Source organism: Aphidius gifuensis, linkage group LG3 (assembly GCF_014905175.1).
Source record: "Aphidius gifuensis isolate YNYX2018 linkage group LG3, ASM1490517v1, whole genome shotgun sequence".
In the NCBI taxonomy this organism is placed as follows: Eukaryota; Metazoa; Arthropoda; class Insecta; order Hymenoptera; family Braconidae; genus Aphidius; species Aphidius gifuensis.
In genome coordinates, this window is record NC_057790.1 from 16,204,939 (window position 1) to 16,215,812 (window position 10,874).

At 27.9% G+C, this 10,874-nt stretch overlaps 1 protein-coding gene across 2 annotated transcripts; it reads left to right on the forward strand.

Annotated features, from left to right (window-relative positions):
• The first annotated feature begins 165 nt into the window (after positions 1–165).
• LOC122852078 (zinc finger-containing ubiquitin peptidase 1-like) lies at positions 166–5,153 on the forward strand. Of its 2 annotated transcripts, none has more exons than XM_044151655.1 (5): positions 166–1,369; positions 2,260–3,329; positions 3,394–3,933; positions 4,003–4,226; positions 4,300–5,153. In XM_044151655.1, exons 1-5 carry the CDS (start codon positions 1,164–1,166, stop codon positions 4,342–4,344), a joined length of 2,085 nt encoding a protein of 694 aa, XP_044007590.1. In that variant the 5' UTR covers positions 166–1,163; the 3' UTR covers positions 4,345–5,153. The 2 variants fall into 2 exon arrangements, with proteins under 2 accessions (XP_044007590.1, XP_044007591.1); XM_044151656.1 differs by lacking the exon at positions 166–1,369 and adding an exon at positions 1,876–2,160 and having other exon boundaries at positions 4,300–4,931.
• Positions 5,154–10,874: the final 5,721 nt, after the last annotated feature.

A 10,874-nucleotide genomic window follows, 5' to 3' on the forward strand; every position in this document is an offset into this window, starting at 1 on the left:
TCTAATAATTATTTATCATTTGAATTAAATTATGAGAAGCAAAATTTAGCATCAACTGATAAAAACAACAACAATTATTTCTAATTAATCAATATTGTTGATAACGTAGAATGCAAACGGGGTGGAAAAAGAAAAAAAGAAAAAGAATATACACATATGTATGTCAATGTACGTAATAACATCAGCACGTCATATTGTAATATTAGGGGGATGAGGGTTAAAGTTAGAAACAGCAGTGTAGTATTGGATGGTTTACTATAATACGCGGAGGTTTTATATCACGGTGGTAATATAATTTGTCATATGGGAAGGAGTAAGGCGGCGTGTTTGGTTCTTTTGAGCCAACACGATCGCCAATTGCATTAAATTTAACAATAAATATAATATTAAATAAACAAATTATTCAAGTGTGATATTTTGTTATAAATAAGATATAAAAATAGCAAGAAAATACATCGTATTATCAAGGTAAACCAACTTTATTATCAACATTTAAAAATGTACGTACAAATAATCAACAAATACAACATACTGCATCATCAATTATTTATTTATCCTACATCGCACATTAGATCGATCTCATTACACCAATTCAGTGCGGTAAAATTCACTAAATATCAGCATAATTTTAACGCACGCTTGCCAAGTTTTAATATATTAAATATGACCTTAAGGGTAATATGTTGCTAGGAGGAGAGAGAGAGTGAACATGGAGCAACATAATTGACCCAGTAACAAACTTTTTTTCAACAAAGAAAAAAAAACCTTTGCACATTTCAACTGCTTTTATTTTAACACATATTAAAAATCATTTTTCTTTGGCTTTAAATCCTTATAATTATAACTTATAAAATTATTTGTATAATAATTTTTAAAAATATATTACAACTGTATCGATCGTTGGAAATTGCATCAGTGTTCCAAATAAATCGATGTAAAAAAAAAAAAAAAAAAATGCATTTATTTTTTGCTAATATGAATATATATATTTTCTAAAAATAAAATAAAATCTAGTATTTTAAAAAATGTAATTTTTTTCCAGATAAAAATAATATTAATGCATAAGAAAAAAAAAAAAAAAAGTCAATGAAATATTGGAAAAAATAATGATGTGATTGTTTATGTTGAGTTTTTGTTAAAAAAATAATTTATTTTCTGAAAATATGGCATCTTGTAAACCACCTGAGATGATGTACACGTGTGAAATATGTGGCCTTGAGGGTTTTAATGATGAAGAAATGCGATCGCACATGGTGCTGTATCATCTACAGGGTGCAGTTAATTGTCCATTTTGTGATCTTGTTGAAATATCACCAGCTAAAATGCTGATACATGTGAACAGTGCTCATCTGGAATATTTAACACCCAGGTTTGTAATTATTATTTATTAATTTACACTTCTGGAAAGAATATAGTATTAATTTGTTTTAATTTTAATGAAAAGATTGCTCAACATGATCAGCTTGTTAATTTAATTTACTAATTTACTATCAATGTTTTTTATTGTCTTCACAAAACATGTTAAAAAATTCTCGATTTAAATTTAGAGTCAAAAATATTTAGGCGAATCCAATGCTCTTGATTGAGTCACGTGATAAAATAGTAATAGGTTTAAGGGGTTTATCCACCAAGCAAGTTTTCCATGCAAGTTCATGTATTACCAGAAAAATAAAACTAGATTTTTTTCTAGATAGAAAATTTAGAATAGTAAATATATTTATTTAGAAAAAATATTAAAATTCTATGTAAAAGCTCGTTTTTTTAATTCAAAAAAGTATTGAAAAATGTTAATTGAGCTGTTTTTTCTTATCTTTATGACTTTACTTGCCACTGCGCAGTGTCATGCGCAAAAAAACGATGTTAATAATCTAGAAAGAAATACGGTGTACACTCACCTTAAAGCAAATCGATCCGATTCAGCTGCTCCATTTTTTTTTTACTAATAAAAGCAAATAAAAGTACATAAAAAAATAGAGTCATTACACCCTATGGTAAATTACATATTGGTCTATTTATAGCCTTACGAATTAAACTGTTTTACAATGTTTTGTCTGTGCTGATTTATAACAATTGATTATTTCATAAAAAATTAGTTAAAAAAAAAAAAAAAAATAACACAATGACTATTGGAGAAAAACGAGTGCGAAAGAGACAAAAATGGTAATACAAAACAAAAACTTTTGACTGTGATTAAATTTTATTTGTTATTTTTTATGATCTATATGAATTATGAATTAATTATTATTAATTTAATTAAAGCACACCTGATAATGACATGATGGCATTCATTGATGACGATTCATTGATGGATGATTCGTTAAAAGAAGACGAACCCCAAGAAATGTCTTCATCGGGAATGCTTCATCCGTCTTCTTCGTCATCGTTTCACAATGGCTGGAATAATCAATCTTGGAATAAACGTCATTGTGATGGTTTGTCAAAGAAAGTAGATCCTGTCAATTGTAATAATAACAATAACAACAACAACAACATTAACAATAACAACGATGACGAAAAAGATGTTGATGTTAGAGATAATTATTATAATAATTCAACAAATGCAGCTGGACATGGTTCACCTCTTCGTACAAGTTTAAATCTCAAATTAAATTCGTGTACCTCGTCAAAACCACTACCAATTTTGGATTGTCCAATGTGTCCTTACAGTTCAAATTGCCCTGAACGTCTTCAAGAGCATATTAATAGACAACACTTTGATTTGACATCACCATCATTTCCACCAGAATCATTGACTGATTGTAAAGACAATGTTAATGATAATAATGATATTTTTAATTGTCCTCTTTGTATAAAATCATTTAAAGATGCTTCAGAACTTGAAATTCATGTTAATATTGAGCACAAAGATATTCTTAGTCCTTCAAATGGCTCATTATCAGCTCATTCAGATACAATACCAGAATTTATACCTGAAAGTGTCATACCAACTTGTCCAGTATGTTCAAGCACATCATTTTGTACACATGAAGAATTAGAACGTCATGTTGAAGAACATTTTAGTAAAAATCGTACACCATCACCAATAACACCTGATTCATCATGTGATCGTATGTTAGCTCGTGATATGGAAAAACAAGGAAGAGAAAGAGATAAAGAAGTTATGAGATTACGAGAACAAAAAGAATTCGAATTATTAAGAGCACAATATGGTATGGATAATCAAGGTAATTTTCGTGAACAAAGTGTTACAAATATGCAAAAAGCTGTATTTGCTGGTGAAATGAGTGTTTCTGATTATTATGAAAGACAAATTGAATTAAAAGCTGCTGAACATAATGGTATTGATGATGGGCGTTCATCTACAAAAGGTAAATAATAATTTTTATAATTATTTATGTAATTTCAAATGATTATATGATTATTAAAATTTAGGATTAGTGCCAAGCATCAAAGCAGTAAGTCAATCAAGTAGTAATGTGATAAATACATGGATGTGTTCAACTGTTGATCATTATGCCTCAACCTATGGTGATAAAGGCTGGGGATGTGGTTACAGAAATTGCCAAATGTTATTTTCTTGTCTTCTTAGACATAATGGCTATAATGATTTACTTTATAAAGCATGGTCATTAATTGGTGGTAATAATAGTGGTAATTATACTGGTGATAATCCATCAAGAAGTGCCTTACCATCACTTTCACGATTACAAAGAATGATTGAATTTGCATGGTCACAAGGTTTTGATGCCCCAGGTGCTGAGCAACTTGGTAGTAAATTAGTTAATACAAGAAAATGGATTGGACCAACTGAAGTTGTTACATTGCTATCTAGTTTACGTATAAAATGTAAAATGGTTGATTTTCATCGACCAACTAGATCTGATGGATGTCATCCAGAATTATTTAATTGGGTATTACAGTATTTTCAAAAAAATGATGATTTTAAACCACCACTTTATCTTCAGCATCAAGGTAAATTTCCTATTTGTAGAATAGAATAATAAAAGGATCAAAATTTAATTAAAAAATAATTGAACATAGGTCATAGCAGAACAATCATGGGTGTTGAACAGCTCAAAGATGGTTCTATAATAATGTTGGTACTTGATCCAAGTCATACACCAATGCAAATGAATCAGTTTAATGCAACAAATACTGCATCTGGAGCAATGAGACTCATTAGAAAATCACCAGCTGCTATGAAAGCTAGACAGTATCAAATAGTTGCTGTTGTTGGTACCATTGATTCTGAATCAAGCTATCAAGTAAGTTTATATTTACCAATACATAAATAATCTTTATTATTCAATCTTCATGATAAACTCTTTTTTTTTTTAGCTCAGTAAAGTTTTGCAATCTGATAGAATTCCCAATGACAGATGAAACACAGCTGGACTTGTAATAAAAAATATAATTTTTACGATCAAATTAAATTCAAATCTTAAAATAATTCAAATTGATAATAAGAAAAAAAAAAAGATGAAAATATACAAGCAGCAAATTATTTATCTAACCAGTGAAAAAAAAAAAAAAAAAAATGCCGACAATTATTTTGCTCAATATTTTCAAAAATTTACTATAAATATTTCGAGATATAACGAATAAATTAGAAAAAAAAAAAAAATTGGGCTTCCCATCGTGGCTGGACTCGAAGGGGCCCACAATAATTCATATTGATTTATAAAAAAATAAAAAAAAAAATAAAAATCTTTTTCTTATAAACAAAGTTCAATGTTTTTTATCTTAGTATATAAATAAATTAACTAATTCAATATTATGATAGTTAATTAACAAAGTATTGATTAGTTCATCACAAATAATTAATTGTTTTTGATAAATTGAATAATCATTGATATTAGCAATAATTGTAGCATCACATTGTCTCGCAATATTTATCATAAATTAACACATTTAAAAGTAACAATCATCATTAATATAAATATTTTTGAAATTCATAAAACAAGTACAAGTACCCACACCAATTATCCTATTTTTTGTTTTTCAAAGTTTCTTAGAAACGATTTTAACAAAAAAAAAAAAAAACATTGTTGTTTTAAATAAATATTTATTCTTATTATAATGATCCTGTATATCCTAAAAGTATCAAACTGAATTCCATATTGTTAAATTATTTTTAAAAATTACGATAAAACTGTAATAATAAAAAAAAAAAAAAATATTAATTACACCAATGTTGTCATAAATTATTTAGACTGTAATAAGTATTTTGAATGATTAATTTTATTATTATGCAATAAACTTTTTTTAAATATTAATTGACATGTTTTATTTTTTATATTAAATTATATACATGTTTATGTCAATATAGTGAAGCTAATGTTAACAAATTAAATTAATTAAGTTTTAATATTGATAATTCAGGTTGTAATCATTTAGAAATTTACGAGACTTGAAGGTAATGAATAATAATAATTTGTACATATTAAAGTAACGAAAAGAATTCTTGTTTTTTGAAGGTGTTTTTTTTTGGCCTGAATAAGTTCACTTGTTTTTTTTGAATACCTTTGGTACTGCTGGATTTGTGATTATTCACAAATTGAAGCCCAAGTGACGCATGCAGGCTTTGTGAGCTTCAATCAAATGGCCACATTCTGATTCACCTTTCTCCATTATACTAAAAACAATAATTTTTATTTGATCATGAAAAAGTTCATTGTTATAATGATTATTGAAATCTTATTGTTGTTATAATTTGGAGTCATCATTATTCTAGTTATTATTGCAAATTTTAATAGCATGATTACATCATTTCAAGGTTACCGTTGCAATTAATTTATTGGATATAAATATTTTACAAAATGTCATTTGGAAATATTTATTTGTTTTACGAGTTTAAAATTTAATAAAACTATTGATAGCATAGTTTTCAACTATTAATTTGAAGAAATAAAGTTATTTTGAGTGATTTAAACAATTTCAAATGATAACCAACAAATTATTGAAAAATTTTATGCTACTTACCAAGTATCACGAATTTTTTTAGTTTCTGGACATGCACAACAAGCTTTAAGCTTTTTTGGCTCTTCTGGAGTTTTAACTTCAGCTGCCTGTGCTTTTGGTGCGGTGTTTCCCATTTTAATATATAATTTGTTCAACAAGAAAAGTTGAATAACAATTTGCACAACGTCTTTTCAGAAGGTACAAGATGCGTGTTAATTTTACAATCAATGTTAATTTTAAACCAATGCGGTAAAGATTGGGGCTGCGTTTAGAACATCAAAGAAGAAAACAAGGAAAACAAGAGTGAGACAAGAAATCACTAGAAAACGACAGTTTGACTTTTTTTTTTGCGCATCATGACCACGCACACGACAGTAGCTAAAAAATTACAGGCGCGTTTTTTAAATAAGCTTAAAACAAGACAATAAATTTATTTAATCAAGTTTTTATTCAAAAATTTTACAAGTTTTATTTTCTATAAAACCATACGAACAAGATTACATGTATTTATTCTTGTCTCAAAATTGGCATAGATATTTAATTGTTTTCTATTAGATTAAATTCATTATTTTCAACTTTCAGACGACATAACTTCTTCAACTTGGAAAAAGTAAAGTAAAAACTCTAGGCTCAAATTCGCTGGGCACGTTTGATTGTAAATACAAAGTTGTAAGTTTTTCATTTTTCTTAAAAATATCAATTGGAAGCCCTGTTAATCTGTTATCACTTATATTTAAAAGATGAAGTTCAGGCAATTGTGCAAAAGTATTTGACTCAAGACGCTTCAATTTATTTGATTGTAAGAACAACACTTTTAAAGATTTTAAACCATTGAATACTCCATGTGGAATAGATGTTAAATTATTATTATCGATGAATAATGCTATGAGATTTGGCATTTTTTCAAATATATTGGCCTCCAAATTTTTTATTCTGTTCGAATTCAATTTCAAAAAAATGAGAGATTTTAATTCCTTGAATATTTGTTGAGGAAGAGATGTTAAACGATTATTCATGATAAATAACTGCTGAAGATTGGGCAAGTCATTAAAAGTATTTGACTCAAGGCTCGTCAGTTCATTAAAACTCAAATCTAAAAAAGTAAGAGATTTCAGTCCATTGAATGATCCTTGTGGTAAGGATGTTAAAAAATTATTATCGATGTTTAAATTATTGAGATTGGACAAGTCATTAAAAAGATTGGGCTCAAGATTTGTCAGTTCATTGTTACTCAAACTCAAACAAAGTAGAGATCCTAATCCATTAAACACTTCTTGTGACAAGGATGTCAAAAAATTATTACTGATATGTAAATGCTCCAGATTGGATAAGTTTTTGAAAATACGAGGCTCAAGACTCGTCAGTTTATTTGATTGTAAATTCAAAATTTTTAGAGATTCCAATCCATTGAATACTTCTTGTGGAAGAGATGTTAACTCATTTCTCCAGATATTCAATTCTTCGAGATTTGACAAGTTTTTGAAAATATTAGGTTCAATGTTGGTCAGTTTATTCGATTGTAAATTTAACTCTGTTAGAGATCCTAATCCATTGAATATTCCTTTTGGCAGGGATGTCAGACTTATGTCGATTATATCAATTTTTGTGGTTGAAGAATCAGCACAAATGTCTGGATCGTAAAAAACGGAACTTGAATCACAAAAATATGATTTGTATGATAGTGTTTCAGTTGTTGATTCGTCTCCAGATGTTTCATTCATTGATACACTGCTGCTACCAGCTTTTAAGCCATCTTGATCTAGCTCTGCTCCCTGAAATTATATTTTGATGATTTCATTAGAATTTTTTTTTCAATTAATCTATTTTAAAATAATATTAACAATCATTTTTCGTGTTCCGTAGAACAATTATGCTTTTGCTTTTCGTTTGTTATTTTGTGATAACTTTTGGCATTAGTCGAATTAGCTTTTAGGTTGCTCATTTTATTTGATTTTTTTATTCAACTATATGAGGTGTCAGAAATTGTTTTTTACCGATATTTTTTAAACTGACATTTTTTTTCTTTCCAATTAAGATAAAAAATAAATTCAAATTTTCAATATAAATTATAAAAACAAAAAAATATAGCCAAATGCTCGTCGCACCTTAGGTGTTTCGTAGGAGTATTCTTTATATTTTATTTCATCGAAAAATTAAATATTTTTTCTTTATTTTTAAATTAAAAACAAAGACTTTCTTTTTTTTTGATAATATTTATAATTTGGCTCTGTGAGAAAAATTGAATATTAAATTTAATAAAGCCCACAAATAACCAAATATTATAATGATTGCTTTGGGAGGAAAAATATTTTTTTAAATTAATTATATTGAAAACTAAATCAAGAAAATACTTACATAAATCTTGTTGCAATCGTCCTCAGGTACGGCAGGAACTTCACGAGATACGCTGGCAACACCAGGTGAATAATCACTGCGTCTTGTTTCTTCTCTGTATGTAGTATCACTGGCATTATTGCATGAATTTTCTGACATTTTCGATTGTCTATTGTTATAATCGAAGTAATATTTATATTGTAGAACGATGCAACGAAATTTTACTATTGCAACAATAGCCACGTGATCGTTGTTGAAATATGCCGTAAATAATTTTTTTTTTCATTCAATTTAAAATTTAATTAATTGTTCATATATTCACTAATGAATTAATAAATGTAAACTTACAAGTTTGAAATTTTGAAATGCACTTAAAAGAATCGTGGTATTTTTTAAATTTCGGACAACCGGAGAACCATGCGCACTTAATGAAATACGGAGTTGAAATGATCAAGCGACAGAACATGTAGGCAGCGTTCTTTTGTCAATTTTTTTTAGCGCATCATGACTGCGCATTTGCGCAAAGGTGAAAAAGCACGTGAGTCTTCAAGTGTTTGTAAGTGTGTGTAACGCACACATATATACTTTAAAACTTTTACTTGATTCCTCTACTTCTGCGCAACTGCACGGTCAGAATGCGTGAAAAAAAACTGGGCTCATTCTATCCGGCCGTATTATACGGCTCTTATTTTTGGCGTCGTATCAAACGTTTTATCCGCAGATCGATAAAAAAGAAATTGGTAAAAATGAAAAAAAAAAAATATGTAATTTATTTATAAAATAAAAAAAAATGTCCAGGAAAAGCAGTAGCTAAGGAAAAGATGTAGCTAAGAAATTAATGTAGCCTAAAACATTATTTTTCTGGCCACATTAATTCCTTAGCTACTGCTTGTCCTTGGGATTTTTATTTATTCCTATATAAAAAAGAACAAGGTACTAATAGCTAACTTCATGTGACGCCGCTTTATTCGTGATTCTATTGGCTGACGCTGTCGACACATTTATTTTCATTCGCTCACATACACATACACGTTATACGTTCGATACATTCAATAAATCGATATATTTAAAATAGTGGCTAAGTTAATTTAATATGCAATTCAATGGTTATATAAATACTATTGAGTAAACTGTAAACAAAATAATAGACAAATATCTTGCCTCATTGTCACAGATGCAATAATGTCAAAAATATTTAATTTATTTATGAAATATTTTCAATAAAAGTGCCATAATCGGAGCATATTATTAAAACATTAACCAGATGCAACAATTAAATCAATGTCAATAGTGTCATTGTTATTGTGTTGTTGTATTCGGTGTTAATATGTTGTTCCAACTATATTAATACATCAACAACAGCATATACAACATTAAAATGGTCAAAACTTAATTAAAAATATTATTAAATCAAACACTTTGCCATCAACTGCAGTTGATGAAAAATTAAGATAGGTTATAATTTGTCGAAAAACATGAATGAGATAGTAATAAATATTTACAGATCCAATCTAATTAGCCAGCTAAGTTTGATGGAATTAGAATAAGCTGTTATACTTATTCTATTGGAGTTTTTTTTGGAGAATATTAGAGTGAAGTTAATTTTCTTTGGGAGTAAATGGTTTAATTAATATTAATTAATTATAAGATTTAGAGGTGCAGGCAGCCTGAACTTTTTTATTTTTCATTTTATTTAGGTTTTTTTTTTTGCAATCGATAGATAATTTTTTAGAGAATCATCATATGCAAAAAAATTCCATTAATAGTTCTTCAATTTATTATTAAAAAATATCATAACTTTTAAATTATTGCTATGAGCTGATTAATCATTTTGGTCCATTGCGCATCTCTATACCCACAAATCTCATACATTGACAAAGTGACAGCATTATTTTTATGATTACTCCAAGTTATACTCCGAAATGTTTATTTATGATAAAAAAGTTCTTGAACATAAATTTATTGTTTTCTAATTTAACCTTTAAAAATCAGGAGTATGATAGAGATTAGAGTGCATGGAGGGAAAATTTGGAGTAGGGATGCGCAATGGACCAAAATAATTAATCAGCACATAGCAACAATTTAAAAGTTATAATATTTTTTAATAATTAATTTAAAAACTCCCAATGGGATTTTTTTGCATATTATGATTCTCCAAAGAATTATCTATCGATTGCAAAAAAAAAACCTAAATTAGTTGAAAAATAAAAAAGTTCAGGCTGCCTGCACCCCTAAATCTTAATTAATTAATATTAATGAAACTGTTAACTGCCAAAGAAAATTAACTTCACTCCAATATTCTCCAAAAAAACTCCAATAGAATAAGTATAACGCAGATTATTCTAATTCCATCAAACTTAGGCTAATTAGATGGGATCATATTTACACACATACATTGAGTAAAATCGAGCGAAAATAATGCGGTCAAATTGCATTGATTAATTTGATAATCGCATTGAATAATACCATCAGCACCGATAATACAATTTGGAACAAAAAAAGCTTGGCATTCACATAATAGTTTTTTTTTAAAAACGATTAATACAAAGTCAAGGGTTGAGTGCCTGAAGGGCGCGATCTACACGTCATTTTCTAATTTTCCTTTAACATCACATGTT

Bases quoted from the DNA above. Each gene is read 5' to 3' on its own strand.
- LOC122852078 (XM_044151655.1), top strand. From the start codon at position 1,164: ATGGCATCTTGTAAACCACCTGAGATGATGTACACGTGTGAAATATGT. The intron at 1,370-2,259 runs GTTTGTAATTAT...ATTTAATTAAAG, and splicing joins CTGGAATATTTAACACCCAG to CACACCTGATAATGACATGA. The intron at 4,227-4,299 runs GTAAGTTTATAT...TTTTTTTTTTAG, and splicing joins ATTCTGAATCAAGCTATCAA to CTCAGTAAAGTTTTGCAATC.